General features: G+C 37.0%; 1 protein-coding gene across 1 annotated transcript in view; it reads left to right on the top strand.

The window, feature by feature from the left end:
• The window catches only part of LOC123528823 (actin nucleation-promoting factor WASL-like), a 34,668-nt gene that overhangs the window by 9,944 nt on the left and 4,746 nt on the right, over positions 1-19,978 (top strand). The window contains exons 2-9 of the mRNA XM_045308848.2: positions 2,035-2,175; positions 5,698-5,784; positions 7,296-7,395; positions 7,645-7,722; positions 8,824-9,017; positions 9,492-9,675; positions 10,182-10,708; positions 18,213-18,318. Coding sequence (XP_045164783.1) covers positions 2,035-2,175; positions 5,698-5,784; positions 7,296-7,395; positions 7,645-7,722; positions 8,824-9,017; positions 9,492-9,675; positions 10,182-10,708; positions 18,213-18,318 — 1,417 coding nt within the window. The remainder of the gene's footprint in view (positions 1-2,034; positions 2,176-5,697; positions 5,785-7,295; positions 7,396-7,644; positions 7,723-8,823; positions 9,018-9,491; positions 9,676-10,181; positions 10,709-18,212; positions 18,319-19,978) is intronic.

Consider the following 19,978-nt stretch of genomic DNA (forward strand, 5'->3'; position numbering starts at 1 on the left):
CTGCTTTTGCCTTAAAGACCTCAAGCAACCCTGTCACTACAATATCTTGAGAAAGTTTAAACTGGTATTTAAAAGATAGGATCCTTTCTATATCAGGGGCTTTACCACATTCTAAATACTCTGAAAAATATTAAGCTTAAAGTACTTAGACTTTTCTTGGGGAAAAAACAGGAAATCTGCAAGAACAGCTTATTATATAATAACACTGGCCTGCCGCATCAGCTGAGTTAACCTAGCTGTCAGAAACTCAAAACCTCAATTTTTTTCTGAGCTACTTTTGTTTGAACATTATGATATTACAACTTTGCTAAGTAGAGCCTGGCATCATCTACATAAAAAGGTTTCGAGTGTATTTAGCTCAAAATTTTAACATACAAATGTAACTTTAGCATCTATACATTTCACCAGTGTTGTATTCTTGTCTGATTTGGAGGATTTGCCTTCTTACCACAAAAGTGACTGTAATGTATAATGAAGAGAAACATTTAACATGTACAGGCTTGATCACTTTCTTCCTCACCTAAAAGAAATTAAGCTTGAGCAAAAATTAATGAGTTGATAGTCAATTAACAACGTAAGCAAGCTGATAGTCAGTTAGTTTTACAAAAGAAACCTAAACCAGTCTGGGTCAGAATTGGGTAACTTGACATTTAAGTTCAAGTTGCTTTTATCTACCAATAGATAGTATTGGTTGTCAACAGTTTGTGCCATGAAGTATGTAGTGCAGTTACTTTGTGTTTGTAAAATCTTGCCAAGCAAGCAGAAAATAACAAAGAAATTGTATGATTAATTTTGTATTTCTCATGAGGTTACAGAAGTCAGAGTTAGAGTATACATTTATTGAATGGTTTGCCAGTCAATAGTCAGAACTATTACCCACAGTCTGAATGATATTGACTATTGACCAGCAGGCCATTCAAGAAATGTTTCGTTACACAACATCATAACAGGCTGGTAACATTGCCCGATCGGGCTTACGTCACAAAAAGTAATATTTCTTGACAAATAATGAAGATATTATTTCAAACTTGGTCCATTTATTAAGCATTACATATAATGCTTATCAAGATAGAAATAACTTTGTTGCCTTCAGTTTAGTTAGAATTATTTCCCTTTTCAGATTTTTATGATGCATAATTTTTGAAGTCCAAAAAAAAAATATGTTTTAATGCAATGTTTTAAACAGAAAGGGTTCAATGGCTTTCTACTGCTCCAAACTTGTGCGCCAATACCTTTATTCTATATATTTAGGGTAAATACTTTGTTTCTAGTGCAGATGTATGAGCAATTTTTTTAGAACTAACATTTCTCTATAATGTTGTAAGTGAAAGCAGAGTAAAATGTATACATTCATGTACTAGCGCAATAATTTAGAGCATTAGAAAGCCATTTAATCCTTTTTTGTTTTAAACTTAGCATTAGAACATTGTTTTTTTGGACTTCAAAGATTATGCGTCATAAAAATCTGAAAAAGGGAAATAATTCTACCAAAACTGAAGGCAACCAAGTTATTTTTATTCTAATTTGTAGCATTTGTTATGCTTAATAAATGGACCAAGTTTGAAAGAAATATCTTCATTATTTTTCAAGAAATATTACTTTTTGTGTCATAAGCCCGATCGGGCAATGTTACCAGCCTGCATAAAGTAGCACTCACAGTTTTGTTTTTAATTTTTTACTTTAATATTAACCGATAAATAGAGACAGGATAAAACAGGAGCTATGAACCGCCAGTTTATATAAAGAGTCATTTGATGTGGAATGCTTTAAAATAAGGGGGATGGTCATGCATTAACATGGTATTATTGACAAGAGACCAGATAAGCAGATCTTTGATTAAAAGTTACATATTACATTAATTTATTTAATTGTTATACCAGATACCTATTCATGTTTTGCAGAAACAACCAAAAAAGCATCCAGTCTTACTTCATGCAGTTTAAAAGCCCTTGTTAATGTATTTAATGATGGATTGCTTGTTTTAATGACCAATTGATTTATTGATCAATCAAATGATTGATTTTCTATATTTAGTCGCTGTCGACTGCAGTTGTACAGTTGTACCTGGCAGAAGCAGCCAACAGACAGAGATGGAACAAACGTTGTTGTGGCATCGTCTGCTTTGTAAAGGACAATCCGAAAAGATCTTACTTCATACGCCTGTATGATCCAAAGGTTAGTTGAAGTTTTGATTATTATTTTGTGATTAAATTTTGTAGTTGATACTTGACCAGTGGTCAGATCCACAGGATGTTTAACATAAAACCAAAGATGAACCATGGTAAACACCTGTTATGCGAGAATGCAAAGCAGTATACTTATTGTTTAGTTGTATCAGTTTTGTGTAAAATACTATTTTTGTCGAGCCCGCTTGCGGTGAGCTCGATATAGTCATCACTTTTGGTGGGTCGGTGTACGTGCGTGCGTGCGTCTGTGTGTGCGCACCATAACTCTGACATGCATGGACCAATCCTGTTTATATTTGGCATGAATGTTTACCTCATTGAGAAGGAATGTCATGCGCAAACCCCATGTTTCTATCTCAAAGGTCAAGGTCACAGTTTGAGGTCAAATTGAAGTTTGTCCAGACCATAACTTTGACATGCATGGACCAATCTTGTTTATATTTGGCACGAATATTTACCTCAATGAGAAGGAGTGTCATGCGTAAACCCCATGTTTCTATCTCAAAGGTCAAGGTCACAGTTGGAGTTCAAAGGTCAAATTGAAGTTTGTCCAGAGCATTTCTTCTTCATGCATGGTGGGATTTTGATTCAACTTGGCCTGAATGTTTATCATAATGAGATGGAGTGTCATCAGCAAGAACCGGGTCCTTAGGTCTAAGGTCAGGGTCACACTTAGAAGCCAAAGGTGCTGGTGGGCTCGACAATCTGCCCGTGGGCATGCAGAATGTATTTCTAGTTCTAGTCCTAATATGATGTTTTGACAAAGAGTAACCACAAATGGTGAACCAGACTTGATTATGCTTTTTACATGTATATCAAATTTCCTTTGCCTAGCAGCAAATTAAAGTTTAGATGGAAGAACAAATTTTAGATCCTTCATGTTTTTTTTGACAGTTTAAGATCAGTTTGTGTCGAGCCTGCTTGAGGAAGTGAAGATATAGTCGTCTAAATGGCTGTTCAAATGGCAATCTTGTTATATTTGGCATGAATGTTTAACTTAGTGAGATGGAATGTCATGTGCAAACCCCAGGTTCCTATCTCAAAGGTCAAGTTCACAGTTAGGGGTCAAAGGGCTGGCTCCACATGTTGCACATGGGCATCTAGTATTTAATACATATAGATCATTGTATTTAACATAATACAAACCTGACAGTATGGAAACAAACAAAAAGTTCCTGGACATTATATTTGTTTGTTTTCAATACTGGTCATTTGACATTTACGGCTATGTTTCCAACACCTGTATCATGTTCTGTCATTCCAGTAGATATCCTTACATGTATGGTATACTCATATATCACCCATCTCTTTGATCATTGACAATAGTAAATAATAATTCTCATGATAGTGAATGACAGCTTTATGATATAGAAATCATTACCAAATGGCCCGACAAGCTAATTGGTGTCCAAAAAGGTAAACTCGGGCCGTTAAACACCTGGATTTTGACAGCAGCATGTTCCCGTCAAATTTAATTGTTTCCGCTAGGTTTAACTGGCATGATAACATGATTTTCATGTTCATGCGAAGTTGTGCTTCAATACATGTATATGACCATGCAGTAAATGATATTTCATTACATCATTAAAAAGATGCACCTGACCTTAAATGTTAAATTTTAAATGCATGATTAATCTACTGGTTACTGTAAAAACCTTAATGGCGTCTCTGAAGGCCAAACATACTCAGTATAAAGGAGATTTTTTTTCTTTCTCCCCGCAGACACAAGTTGAAAGATATTAACCTCTCTGCACCAAGAACCTCTATACAACAAATATATTTTCTTCCTGTCAGACGACGTTGACTCTTAGTCTCTAGACAGACTGCATTGTACAGTGTATAAAGTTTGTCTCTAGTTAGTCAGAAAAAAACTAAATTTCATGTTAAAAATCATTTTTAATGCCTAGTAATCGCACAATCTGTCATTCTGTCCGTCTGTTAGCTTTTTGATGTGTTACTTTTTTGTAGTGGTGAATTTGATTGTTTTTATTGCTATAAAGTTCTCATGGAATGACGAAGTAAGTGATAAGATCTATGTTCTTTATGTGGTTTGAAGACAGTTTATGTAACTATGATAATACATGATGAAGACAATTTTGATTGGTCGAAAATACTCATATGAAATATCCTATGATATTGCAACAGATAAATTATTCAGCTGCTTATTGAAGATGATATATTTGTTCATGACATCATTCTTTTTTACCTGTTGGCTGTCACCTCTCTGACACATATACCTTCATTTTTCATGACTTTGGTAAAAAAACCACATACTATAAATATTACATATCTAAGAGGGTATCATTGTTTTATCACTATATTTAGTCATGATAAATTGATAATCATACAAAAAACCCAATCAGTTTAACCTCAAGGCTTGGTAATCAATTAAGCTGATTTCTTTAATAGCGACTGTTTCATAAGTTGCATTAATTAGGTCGGATGACGGATATTCTTGCCATGTCATTTCCATTAATGGGATTCTAACGAATTTATTAACTTGATTTATGGTTGGTTAATATTTAATTGTGAGACAAAAGTAATTTAATAACAATTTCTTTGTTATGAATTTAATGTAGCGAAAGATATGCCCTCATAGGAGCTCGTAGAAACAGATTTTAATTCACGAGGTATTATGATTTATGAATCGAGTGGAGTTTAATGAATTTACTTGACATTCTGGTTCTGCTTTGAAACTACACTTATTTCAACATCGATTGTAAAATATGTCCTATACTGTAAAAGCAGAAATTTTCGCAAGGGTTTAATTCGTGAGGCCCTACGTCTCGCTAAAATTAATCCTCGCGTAAATATTCACTGTAAGTAAAATTCAAATTCAAGTATGATACCATTTTTAAAATTTCAAATTCACGAAATTTTGGCCCAGCAAAAATAAGTGCCTTTACAGTAGTAAAGAAAGGTTTTAGACATATTTGATTTAGATATACAATAGAACTGAAGCCCTGAGCATTCAACAAGAAAGGCTGAATTTGAATCGTGGAAGAAACAGTGCACTTGAAAATGTACTACTTTACTCTTAATATTCCGGCATTATGATATAAATCCATTTGAACTACTTTGGTAGATAAGTGATAAAGCGTCCACTTTTAAGTATGGTAGGTCATGAGTTTGCTCCCAGACCGTATCCAACCAAAGGCATGAAAAATGTTAGAAGTAGCTCCTGTGCTTTGCACTCAGCATTAAAAGGGAGACTAGTTACATCAGGTAATTAGGTGATGAGAATGATGAATAAGTTGTAATTCACAATTCACCAAAATTAAATCAGTATAAACTGATATAATATAAGTTAATCCATTACAGTCAGTAAATGAAAAAAAAGTTCTCTTTTGTTAAAAAAAAAAATTACTAAAAGCACAATCTAATTGAACTTTGTCATTTCATTGCAGTTACAGTTTCTTGACTTTGGCCATTTTTAATTTGCTTTTGGAAATCTGACCAGTTTTTTAAAATCACTGCACAATCATGTAGTGCAATTTCTAATCGATTTCAGAGCAAACAGATGCTATGGGAACAAGAGATTTATACCCAATTCAAATACAAGGCACCAAGAGAATACTTCCATACATTTGAAGCACATGTAAGTCCTAGTATCATTTTTCACAATGCTACAAAGTAACTTCTGTACATGTATTGTAACAAACTACATGTATTGATTGGAATATGTGACACAATAGTCCACTTGATGGTAACAGTAGTAAGACACAGATAAAAAGAAAACAAGGGGTTGCATCCCTTTATTCCTCCAGCTACTTTTGGATGTGGCATTAACATGAAGTTCATGGTAGGATGTTTACAACATCTACATAAATATAACCAGGAGAAGCTGCTGGAATTAGGATATCTTTTTATGCCCCCCTTCAAGGAAGGAGGGGTATATTGTTCTGCAGATGTCGGTCGGTCGGTCTGTCTGTCCGTAGACCCATCGGCCGGATGATAACTCAAGAACGCTTGGGCCTAGGATTATAAAAGTTGATAGGGAGGTTGATCATGACCAGCAGATAACCCCTATTGATTTTGAGGTCAGTAGGTCAAAGGTCAAGGTCACAGTGACCTGGAACAGTTAAACGGTTTCCAGATGATAACTCAAGAATGTTTGGGCCTAGGATCATGAAAGTTGATAGGGAGGTTGGTCATGACCAGCAGATGACCCCTTTAAGGTCAGTAGGTCAAAAGTCAAGGTCACAGTGACTCGGACCAGTTAAACCGTTTCCGGTCGATAACTTGAGAACGCTTGGGCCTAAGATCATGAAAGTTGATAGGAGGTTGGTCATGACCAGCAGATGACCCCTATTGATTTTGAGGTCAGTAGGTCAAAGGTCAAGGTCACATTGACCCAGAACAGTAGATCTTTTTTCTGTGCACAGTGACCAAATAATTTCTGTTCCTTGTGCAGTTACTGAATGCATCAAGGGGGGCATTTCGTGTTTTATAAGCTCTTGTTCATCTTGCACTAAGGGACCATTGGGAGCTTCTGGAATAGGGGTATCTTTTTCATCATGCGCTGGAAACCATCTAAGGATTCTAGAATTGGGGTATCTTTTGCATCATGTGCATTAAGAACCAGGGAATGCTCTCGGAATTGGGAACCAGGTGGATGCTTCTGGAATTGGGGTATCTTTTCCAATTTGCACTAAAGAACTGAGGGAAGCTTCTTTTATATTGCTTTAAACATCAAAACTCCAAAATTATTAACATTCTTATAGAGGAATCAGTCACCAGCTGTGACTATAAATAAACTTTGATACTAAGTTTATGTTGTTAAAATAAAGAGCATGTGGTAGCAATGAAATGGAGTCAGGCTGTTCTTACAAATGTACTCTCTCATAACTTTTATGACTACGAATATGGACACCAATTCTGTTAGCTGAAAGTCGAAATTTTGTGTAGCAGTGTTCTCATTGTGTTGGAAAAGTAGAACTGTCCATTCAAAAGTCAGTGAACCTGAGCTTAAGAGCAGTATATTATTAAAACATCAGATAAAAATAGAATCTATAGTAAGAACTTTTTTTATCATTTAGATAGTGGAATTGAGAAGTTAAACACCATTTTAAGGAAAATTAACCATATCTTGTTTTATATTATACACAGGACTGTCAGGCTGGTTTGAACTTTGCCAGTGAAGATGAGGCAGCTAAGTTCAAGAAAGTTTTGGAAGAAAAATTGATGGAAAGGCACAAGAAACGGCTTGGTGAGACAACACTATATTTGTTTTCTTCTTTAAAGATGAAATTGTCCGCTCTGTAGGCTGTCTTGAAAGAACACTGTTAATCAAAATTCTAATGGTTGCAAATTTGATCTTTAAATTTTAAGTTTACACATTCATCCTGGGAAGAAATAGTGATTTTACAAAAAAAAAAAAAAAAAAAATTCTCTTGGAATAGATTTTCATACAGTAGTGTGGGTCAGTGATTTTGAATTATGTTCTGTTAATTTACAGAGAGGAAGAAGCAACAAGGTGGAGGTTCACAAGCTACCTCGCCCCCTGTTCCTGCTCATTCTGGTACCATTCATGTAGGTAAGTTAAGCAAACAGTTGGGGCCATTAGAGACCCTTTTGCTATGTCAGAGGTTTGTGTAAAAAAAAAACTTTACATGCCCTGTAGAACACAAGACTTATAGTAAGAAAGTCTCTGGTTCTCTGTAAAGGTATTCTGAAGACAAAATGTCACTAGGTTAGTTACTTGCAGAAAAAAGGCTTCAACTAGTTGAATGGAGAAACAAGCATGTAACGATATTGAAAAATGTGAAAAAGGAGGTGTACACACAGACTCTCATATATAAGTATCATTATTAGTTTTCATGGGATGGAAAAAATGCTCTTTTGGGTTCTTAAATTTTAAAGTTGATACAGATTATACTTCCAACTTCCAGTCGTGTTTTGGGTAAATTAAATATTGCTGGGAATTTATTATGTACCATGATTGTATTAAATGTTAAACAGTCAGCGCTACTGTCTCTCATTTTGTTAATTTTGACAATAGATAGGTTTCCCAAATAATAACATAAAATAAGCAGAAACATAAGGACTGCTATTGATTTTTTGCGAATTGTGAAAAATCAAGCACATGGACCTATACATTTTATTTGGCCATATGATTGACAATAGGTAGATATACAACTAGGCAAAATTTCATTAAAATCTACATTTTGAAATTTTTTCTGTGAGCAAAAATGTCACCAAAAGAGCAATTTTCCCATAAAAGCCAATTGTGAAAATGGACCAGAGGTCCAATATTTTCAAATTGGTCTAACAAAAAATCAAGCACACGACCCTATCATTTTTATTGGCTGAATTTCCTTCAGGTAGTATGATGTTTTGATGAAATATGATTTAATAAAATTCTACATTGTAGAAAAATACTTGTTACATACGTGCAGAACTACCTTAATGGGCACACCTTAGATTTATGTCAACTTGACTATTAAAAGTTATCAAGAGGATTCTGTCGTTAATACTTGTAAACATAAAGTACGGTAGACGAGGTATTATCTGGATGTTTTTATTTTCACCAGTATTTGCAATTTTAAAATATTCTTGAAAATTAATCTGCATGGAGGTATGCCCCTTTAAAGAATGTGGTAATGGTTGGATACAATCATATTACATGCTCATGCAGGTTCGGGACCACCCCCTGCCAGCAGCAACGTTACACTGAACAAGCCGGCTGTAAACACTGCGAAAGAAGCACCGAAGAAGAAAGATAAAGGAAAAGATAAAGGGAAGAAGAAACTGACGAAGGAAGACATCAGTACACCAACAGACTTCCGACATGTCAGCCACGTAGGCTGGGATCCTGATACTGGATTAGATGTAAGTTTGAGAATATTAGAGGAGAAGGCACAATTAAGCTTGTTTTCTTACCAGAGTTTGCAGGGAGGTCAGTTTAACTCAATTATGACTGATCAGTTTTGTAAAGGAAAGAGGCAGTGCAGATGGTTGAGAAACAGAGTGAAGAATCGAGCCAGGAGTTTGTGAGTCCAATCTCACAGGTGTGATGAATGTTTTTCATGATGATTTGAAAGATACAATACATCTGAGGCAGTCGTCTTTAGACAAACAAACAAACAGAGAAACAGTTTTTCATTTTATTGATAACTCATAATGCATACTCTTTTGCATAACATTTCTTTAAATTTTAAGTGATAATTTGAGGAAGTTCAGATCAGTGATGAATTTGATTTTTTGAAAAACAGAATATTACTATCAACTTCAAGTTAATGCAAAGTCAAAATGATAATCTTGGCTCTGAAAGACTTGTTTGAAATTCCTTGTTTATATTTACAGATGAAGAAGTTGGATCCGGAAATGAAGACATTGTTTGAGCAGATTGGTATTGATGACCAGTCGCAGGTGGACGAGGAAACCATGGACTTTATCTACGACTTTGTCGACAAGCATGGTGGTCTTAATGCTGTAAGGGAGGATCTTGCAAGGCGACAGCCTCCTGCGGCACCTTCCCAGGATGCAGGTGAGTCAGTTGTGCATTTTATTTGATTAAAGTTTTGACAGCTTTTGATGGCTTATGCATTTTGAATAACATAAGCCATTGTTGCCAGATGTTAGTATGTGTTATAATGGAATTAAATTATACAGTAGAGATTGATAAGACAAAAGGGAAGGGTAAAAAGCAGCTGGTATATGAATATTTATTAAGAGTCTGGCACATAATGCTGCAGGATAAATGTCATTATTTGAGTCCTAATTAAAATCTGTTTAACAATTGATTGATAAACAACATTCTGTTTGTCTTCGGACATGGCAGTTGTGTTTGCGTATGCCAGGTGTCGATTTTACATAATGTTCTAAATATAACTGACAGCTGAAATAAATATGAATAGGAAATTAGATATGAATGCAAATTATTGAGAAATCTTATGTGTGATGTGTGTGTCTTTGTTTCTTATGTGCTTGAGAGAAAATATGTGGTGCCTGTGTCTGTTTCAATTTTGTGTTTTTTTATAATTGATATTTCAGCTCCCCCACCACCACCTCCAGCAGCAAGAGCTCCACCTCCTGGACAAAGGGCACCACCACCACCTGCCAGAAATGCAGCGCCACCACCACCTCCTCCTGTACATCGTGGAGCAGCCCCACCACCTCCACCCCCAGGACGACACGGAATGGCAGCCCCACCCCCTCCACCCCCAGGCAGGCAAGGCATGGGAGCACCACCTCCTCCCCCAGTAGTTAGACATCCAGCTGCTGCCCCACCACCACCACCTCCAAATAGAGGAGGAGTCCCACCCCCTCCCCCACCAGCAAACATCCCTGCTCCACCACCCCCACCCATGGCTGCTCCTGCCCCGCCACCACCACCTCCTATGTCTTCAGGTGGTGGTGGGCCACCTCCTCCCCCTTCAAATTCTGGTAGAGGAGGGCTTCTAGATGCAATCCACAAAGGAACAACACTGAAACATGTAGATGCTGGTCAGGGTGTTGCTTCAACAGATGCAAGGGGTGGACTTTTGAGTCAGATCAGAGGTGGAACTACTCTTAAACGTGTAAGTAAATCAGCTTATGATTAAGATGTATTTCTAAGGATGTTGATGGCAGACAAACATTTCAAGATCTTAACTCGAATATTTAAGATAATACTGTAAGTCAATTTTTAGCTTGACTATTAAAAGAATTTGGAGGCTATTGCACTCACCCTGGTGTTTGCATTGCGGTTGCATTCAGATTCTCAGTTTCACTATTCATAAGTTAAAGTACTGCTCTTATTATCATCAAACCTCACATAAGTGATGGTATTGTAATTATGTCTCCCCCAGGAGACATATTGTTTTTGCCCTGTCCGTCCTTCCGTCCGTACGTCACACTTCATTTCCGAGCAATAACTGGAGAACCATTTGACCTAGAACCTTCAAACTTCATAGGGTTGTAGGGCCCCTATTGTTTTTGGGGTCACTCCGTCAAAGGTCAAGGTCACAGGGGCCTGAACATTGAAAACCATTTCCGATCAATAACTAGAGAACCACTTGACCCAGAATGTTGAAACTTCATAGGATGATTGGTCATGAAGAGTAGATGACCCCTATTGATTTTGGGGTCACCCTGTCAAAGGTCAAGGTCACAAGGGCCTGAACATTGAAAACCATTTCCGATCAATAACTAGAGAACCACTTGACCCAGAATGTTGAAACTTCATAGGATGATTGATCATGAAGAGTAGGTGACCCCTATTGATTTTGGGGTCACTCCATCAAAGGTCATGGTCACAGGGGCCTGAACATGAAAAACCATTTCCGATCAATAACTAGAGAACCACTTGACCCAGAATGTTGAAACTTCATAGGATGATTGTACATGCAAAGTAGATGACCCCTATCGATTTTGGGGTCACTCCATTAAAGGTCAAGGTCACAGGGGCCTGGACATTGAAAACCATTTCCGGTCAGTAACTTGAGAACCACTTGACCCAGAATGTTGAAACTTAATAGGATGATTGGTCATGCAGAGTAGATGACCCCTAACGATTTTGGGGTCACTCTGTGAAAGGTCAAGGTCACAGGGGCCTGAACATTGAAAACCATTTCCGGTCAGTAACTTGAGAACCACAACCCAGAATGATGAAACTTCATGGGATGATTGGTCATGCAGAGTAGATGACCCCTAACGATTTTAGGGTCATTCTGTTAAAGATCAAGGCCACAGGGGCCTGAACATGGAAAACCATTTCCAATCAATAACTTGAGAACCTCTCGACCCAGAATGTTGAAACTTCATAGGATGATTGTTCATGCAGAGTAAATGACCCCTATTGTTTTTGGGGTCACTCCGTTAAAGGTCAAGGTCACAGAGGCCTGAACATTGATAAACAGTTCCGATCAATAACTTGAGAACCACTTGACCCAGAATGTTGAAACTTCATAGGATGATTGAACATGCATAGTAGATGACCCCTATTGATTTTGGGGTCAGTCTGTTAAAGGTCAAGGTCACAGTGGCCTGTTCATGTAAAATCATTTTTTGGAAATAACTTGAGAACCACTTGACCTACAATGTTGAAACTTCATAGGATGATTGGACATGCAGAGTAGATGACCCCTATTTATTTTGAGGTCACTTGATCAAAGGTCAAGGTCACAGGAGCCTGAACAGTGACTTGAGAACCACTAGGCCAAGAGTGTTGAAATTTAGCGGGATGACTGGACATGCCAAGTAGATGATCCCTATTGCAGCCAACCATCAGTGTCTCTTTGACTTTCACTCCTGACCCCTATTGACTTCTTGCCTATAGGACTTTGCATTGGGGGAGACATGCGCTTTTTAGCCCACCATCATCAGATGGTGGGCTATTCAAATTACTCTGCGTCCGTGGTCCGACGTCCGTCCTTCCGTCCTTCCGTTAACAATTTCTCGTTATCGCATCTCCTCAGAAACTGCCAGGGGGATTTTGACCAAACTTTGTCGGAATGATGTATTGGTACCCTAGTTGTGTCCCCCTGAAAATCAGACTGGTTCAACAATTCTTTAGTGAGTTATGGCCCTTTGTTTATTTCTATAATTTACATAGATTTATATAGGGAAAAACTTGAAAATCTTCTTGTCCAAAATCACACTAGAACTTTGATATTTTGTATGCGACATTATCTAGTGGTCTTCTACTAAGATTGTTCAAATTATTCCCCTAGGGTCAAATATGGCCCCGCCCCGGGGGTCACATTGTTTACTTAGACTTATATAGGGAAAAACTTTGAAAATCTTCTTGTCCAAACCACAAAGCCTAGGGCATTGGCATTTGTAATGTAGCATCATCTAGTGGTTCTCTACAAAGTTTGTTCATATCATCCCCTAGGGTCCATTATGGCCCCGCCCTGGGGGTCACATGGTTCATACAGACTTATATTTAGGGAAAAGCTTTTAAAATCTTCTTGTCAATAACCTACAACTTTCAAGTTTGGACCACCTGTATGGTTTTGAGTGGCAAGATGAACCTTGACATGAGTTGACCTTGATTTTGACCTACTGACCTACTTTCACATTTCTGTAGCTACAGCCTTCAAATTTGGACCACATGCATAGTTTTGTGCACTGAAAAAAACTTTGACCTTGATATTGACCTAGTGACCTACTTTCACATTTTTGAAGGTACAGGCTTCAAATTTGGACCACATGCATAGTTCTGTGTTCTGAAATAAAATTTGACCTTGATTTTGACCTAGTGACCTACTTTCACATTTCTCAAGCTAAAGCCTTCAAATTTGGACCACATGCATAGTTTTGTGTTCCGAAATGAAATTTGACCTTCATTTTGACCTAGTGACCTACTTTCACATTTCTCAAGCTACAGCCTTCAAATTTGGACCACATGCATAATTTTGTGTACCGAAACAAACTTTGACCTTTACATTGACCTAGTTACCTACTTTCACATTATTGAAGGTACCGGCCTCAAATTTGGGCCACATGCATAGTTCTGTGTTCCAAAATAAAATTTGACCTTGATTTTGACCTAGTTACCTACTTTCACATTTCTCGAGCTACAGCCATCAAATTTGGACCTCTTGCATAGTTTTGTGTACCGAAATGAACTTTGACCTTAAGATTGACCTACTTTCACATTTCTGTAGGTACAGGCTTCAAATTTAGACGTACATGCATAGGATTGTGTACCGAAGCAAACTTTGACCTTGACATTGACCTAGTGACCTACTTTCACATTTTTGAATATACAGGCTTTAAATTTGGACCACTTGTATAGATTTGTATTCTGAAGTGTAATTTGACCTTGATTTTGACCTAGTGACCTACTTTCACATTTCTAAAGCTACAGCCTTCAAATTTGGACCACTTGCATAGTTTTGTGTACCAAAATAAACTTTGACCTTAAGATTGACCTAGTGACCTACTTTCAGATTTATCAAACTACAGCCTTCAAACTTAATGCACATGCATAGTTTTGTGTACAAAGAACTTTGTCCTTGAAATTGATATAGTGACCTACTTTCACATTTCTCAAGCTACAGGTTTCGAATTTTGACCACATGCACAGTGTTTTGTACGGAAATGAAATTTGACCTTGAGCTAGTCAGTAAGTCTTAAAATTTGGAATTCTCAAAAATGGCACATTGGTGGGCGCCAAGATCACTCTGTGATCTCTTGTTTACAAAAGCATTTTCTAGTTTGTATTTTGTAATACTGTTGGTTAAAGTTTTATAGTATACTTCTCAATTTAATTTATATCTCATAGTGTTACTTAGTACAGGCATCCCTCATATCCCCACTTAAACAATACCCTCACTTCTTCTACCCCTATTCCCCACCCATTACATCCCCTTCCCCTCCCCATCTCCTCCCTCCTCAAAATAAATAAACAAAAAGAAGATTCACATTCTTCACACTGAAATATCATATTGTTTCTCAGATTTCGGCATATCCCCCGTGCCTCCACCTCACTACCCCCACCCCGATTTCATGTCTACCCTGCACCTCACTACCCCAACCCCGATTTCATGTCTACCCTGCACCTTACTCAGTTTCTTTATTTCACACACTAACATCTCATACGAATTCTTAAACTCCCTTATTACATTCCCCCACAACTTCTGCATATTTTTACTTCAATTATCTTACACTGTTACTTACATAACCACCCACCCACCACCACCTACAAAATAGAACCTTTTTAGCTCAACTATCGTACTTGAACCCGCGATGGCATCAGTGTCGACATCCTTCCACGTCCGCACTTCAGTTAAAGTTTTGATGTACTTTCTTTTTATCACTGTAATTACCTTATGGATTTGCTTCAAACCTAAAATAATTTATTCCTCATCATCACCCATATCATATGGCACAAGTGTCATAACTCTAGCACCAATCTTTCATAAAATATCCCCCCTTTTTACTTAGAATTTCAGGTTAAAGTTTTGGTGCACTTTCACTCAGTCTCAGTTATTACTAAATGGATATGATTCGAAGTTAGAACAATCCACATCATCACCCACATCATATGACACAAGGTCCAGAACTCTGGCACCAATTTTAACATGAATTATGCCCCCTTTTAATTACAATTTCATGTTAATTTTGATGCATTTTGACAATATCTCTGTGATTACATAAGGGATTTAATTCAGACTTAAAATAATTGTTCCACATCATCACCCTCATCATTTTACACAAAGACCATAACTCTTGCACCAATATTTTCTGAATTATCCCCCTTTATACTTAGAATTTCAGGTTAAAGTTATGATGTACTTCCACTTTATCTCTCTTAATACCAAAAAGATTTGATGCAAACTTAAAATAGTTGTACCACTTCATCACCCACCTCATATGACACAAGGGCCATAACACTTGCACCAATATTTCATGAATTATGCCCCCTTTTTACTTAGAATTTCAGGTTAATTTTGGTGCAGTTTCACTATAACCTTGCTTCTTAATTACTTAATAAATTTGATTCAAACTTAGAAAAACATCACCATCCTCACCATATGACACAAGGTCCATAAAAAACTTTGGTGCTTTTTCACCATATCATTGTTGTTACTAAATGGATTTGATTAAAACTTCAAATGGTTGTTCCAAATCATCACCCACATCGTGTGACACAAGGTCCATAATGCTGGTGCCAATACGGTATGAGTTATACCCTCTTTTTACGAAGAATTTCAGGTTCAAGTTGGGTTGCACTTTTGCTCTGTCTCTGTTATTACTAAATAGATTTGATTCAAACTTTGAAAAGTTGTTCCACATTATTAGCTGCATGATACAGGGTTCAAATTGAGACAAACATACAAGCTAAATGCTAGTGGAATTTTAGAATAGCTAGTGGTCTTCGAATATACAAGCTTATTTTAGCTAGTCAAAAGATACCAAGCAAATGTCTTCAAAACTTTAATAAAAAAGTATACATTTTTCACCATGACAGGAGCGTTATTATTTTTATAATAATTATTGCTTTTCTATTGTTCATCAATGATGTACGCATAAGAATGATTACAAACAACATAATAATGCAAAATTAGAATAGCTTGCATTAGTACACCACTCAGGTTTTAACTTTAGCTGGTAACTTCATAAAAATGTTGCTAGCTATTTATAGCTAGTAGAAAATATTTTTGTTTGTGACTGGTTACCTACAGAAATTAATCATGTAATAAGTTGGGTCGAGTAAAATATTAATACATAATTGAATATTACTGTAACGTTTAACTTAAGCCAGTAGCTTTCCCTTTTAGCTAGTGAACAAAAAAGACACTAGCTAATTTTAGCTACCGGTAGTAGAAAATATTGCTTAATTTGACCCCTGATGGTATGACACATGGTGCATTACTTTTGCAGAAATTTTCCATGAATTATGTCCCTTTTATACATATCTCGTGTTTTGATACCCTTTATCTCAATCTCTGGTATTACTAAATACATTTGACACAGACTTAAGCTATTGTCCAATATCTTCATCCACATTAGAGTCATTAAACACTCCAGTGACAGCTTCAGCTTCCTCTGATGTGCCCAGTTTCACTATCCAGCATCGAAATAGTCAAGGGCGCTATCTCCTGTGACAGTTCTTGTTTACATTCTACTAGTCAAGCAAGCTGTCCTTCTGACAATTCTTGTTTCATAAGATTTGTAATAGGAAAGCAACAAAATGTGAACTTTTAAGGTAATATTTTATGTTTAAGTTTTATAACTTAAGAACTTTAAGGATAAAAGTAAGTTGCATCCCCAAGAATGCTTAATAAAAGACTGAGTAGTTGCCTCTGCAGTGGTCATGTGATCAGGAATGAACTTGCTTTATCTTTATATTATTGTTTGTATACTGTATCTTTTATGTGTATGATTTATTATACCCCCACAAAACAAAGTTTGGGGGGTATATAGGAGTGAGCTTGTCGGTCTGTCTGTTGGTCTGTCAGTTGGTTTTCATGGTTTCCGGACAATAACTCATGAAAGGTTTGACAGATTTAAATAATTTTTGGTACACAGGTGAAACATTATAAAATACAGGTCAGTTTTGACTTTGAGGTCTGTAGGTCAAAGGTCAAGGTCACAATGACCCGGAACAGTTAAACGGTTTCTGGATGATAACTTGAGAACGCTTGGGCCAAGGATCATAAATTATGGTACACAGGTGTAACATCATAAAATACAGGTCAAGTTCAACTTTGAGGTCAGTAGGTCAAAGGTCAAGGTCACAATGAACCGGAATAGTTCAACGGTTTTCGGATGAAAACTTGAGAACACTTGGGTCTAGGATCATGGAAGTTAATAGGGAGGTTAGTCATGACCAGCAGATGAGCCCTATTGATTTTGAGGTCAGTAGGTCAAAGGTCAAGGTCACAGTGACCCGGAACAGTTAAACCATTTCCGGACGATAACTTGGGAACACTTGGGCCTAGGATCATGAAAGTTGATAAGAAGGTTGGTCATGACCAGCAGATGACAACTATTGATTTTGAGATCAGTAGGTCAGAGGTCAAGGTCACAGTGACCAGGAACAGTTAAACCATTTCAAAACGATAACTTGAGAATGCTTGGGCCTAGGGAGGTTGATCATAACCAACAGATGACCCATATTGATTTTAAGGTTCGACTTTGACATTGTCTTACTTCTGTGACAAGGTCGTATTGTTGGGGTATAATTCGTCACTCCTGTGACGGCTCTAGTTTTAGTATGTGTATTCTGACTCATAATATGACTTTTTGTAAACTGTGTCTTTATACATTTCTTTGTGTATACTGTATCTTTATATGTTTCTATATGTATGCTGTTATGTGTATGCTGAATATTTTAAGAAGACTGTGTACTGTGTCTGTACAGTTCTATGACATTGTGTAAACTGTATCTTTATATTTCTATATGTATTATTACTATATGTATGCTGTATCTTTATTATGTGTTTGTTGAAAGTATAACTACATACTATATCTGTACAGTTCAATGTGTATACTGTGTCTTTATATTACTATGTGTATGCTATATATTTTTTAAGACTGGGTGTATCTTTACTGGTCTATGTGTATGTTTTATCTTTTTATCTTCTTCAGGTGGATGCTGCTAGTAACCCAGCCCCTGCTGCTGAATCCTCAGGTGGTATTGTTGGAGCCCTGGCGGCTGCTCTAGCCCAGAGGAAAAATGTCATCCAAGGATCAGGTAAAGTTTTTCAGTATCTTCGGATTTATGTGATAATGTTATCAGTTACTTATGGAGAATGAATTGAGCCGCGCCATGAGAAAACAAACAAAGTACATTTGCGACCAGCATGGATCGAGACCAGCCGGTGCATCCACACAGTCTAGCCGGGATCCATGCTGTTCGCATTCAAAACCTATTGCAGTTAGAGAAACCGTTAGCGAACAGCATGGATCCTGACCAGACAGCGCGGATGCGCAGGCTGGTCTAGATCCATGCTGGTGGCAAATGCACTATGTTGGTTTTCTCGTGGTGCAGCTCAAATTAATACTGATGAAGAATCCAAGAACTTCGGTTTTGGTTACTGACAAAGTTATATACAAGTGACTGAAATACTGCTGAAAACTGGCATTAAATCCCACAAAAAAGAACAAAACAGTGTATAATCAGGTCATTTTTAGCTTGGCCATTCAAAGAATAGGAGATACCTATTTGAAGAATAAGTAGAACTATTGCAGTCACCCATTTGTCAGGGTACATGCGCCGATTTGGTTAAGATTTTGTATATAAGTGGTATTTCAACTGCTAACAGGACTTGATTGAAACTTCACATGCTTTTTAATTGTGAGGATCCAACAAACAGTTGACATGTTTGATAACTACTACTTGCATTTGTACAACGAAAAACCCATTTTGGACCTAGTAATTTCTGTTTAAGTTGTTTTATGTAAGCTATGATCTCAGTAGCCACTTGTGGAACTCCACACTCTCGTTCACTGTGTTTATAACTTTATTTTACCTTTTCAAATAGTTATAAGCATTTTCTTAAACTTTTGGTGTTCATAAATGATACTTTCCAAGCGACCAGGCTTTTGAATAGTGAGCATTGCTGTTCTCCCACAGCTGTTGTTTATGGCTGGTAGTTACTTCGAATATTTGTAGACATACAGCCAATGTACAAGTAAGCACCTGGGTAGAACTAACAACCTTATACATTAGCTAAATATCTTCCTCACAGAATATTATTCTTCATCACAAGCCAAGCTTCAAATATACGACAATAAGGGGGAAGTGTTTCAAAGTTTCCTTAACCGCTTGGCTATGGATGCCCCCATATCCTGAAAATATTGCATGTTAGGCATCAATTCTTATCATGAACCAATGAATCGCACTTTCACAGGGGATCATTCATGATGTACAGGTGTGCTTTAACAAAAGAATGTTTAAGGGGTTATTATCCCCCGACGAAAGTCGGAGGGATATAGTTTTGGCGTTGTCCGTCCTTCCGTCCGTCTTTCCGTCCGTCCGTCCGTCCTTCCGTCTTTCCGTCCGTCCGGAGCCATATCTAGGAAATGGTTGGGAATATTTATTTAATACTTCATATACGTGTTCACCACTATGAGTTCTTGCGGCCCGTCAAGTTTCAGTCAGATTGCCCAAGTAACACCAGAGTTATGGCCCTTAGAAGTTTTTAGTATTAACTATATAGGGTACTATAAATATGGCAATTTCTGCATCATAACTTTTGATATATTTGACTTAGAACTATGAAACTTAAACAGAATTTAGATCACCATAATGTGGTTGTGTACACACAATTTCATTCGGATTTATTTTGTAAATTAAGAGTTATTGCCCTTTAATTGTATAAAAATACACATATTTGTACATAACAAACTTA

Source organism: Mercenaria mercenaria, chromosome 13, assembly GCF_021730395.1.
Source record: "Mercenaria mercenaria strain notata chromosome 13, MADL_Memer_1, whole genome shotgun sequence".
Taxonomy (NCBI): domain Eukaryota; kingdom Metazoa; phylum Mollusca; class Bivalvia; order Venerida; family Veneridae; genus Mercenaria; species Mercenaria mercenaria.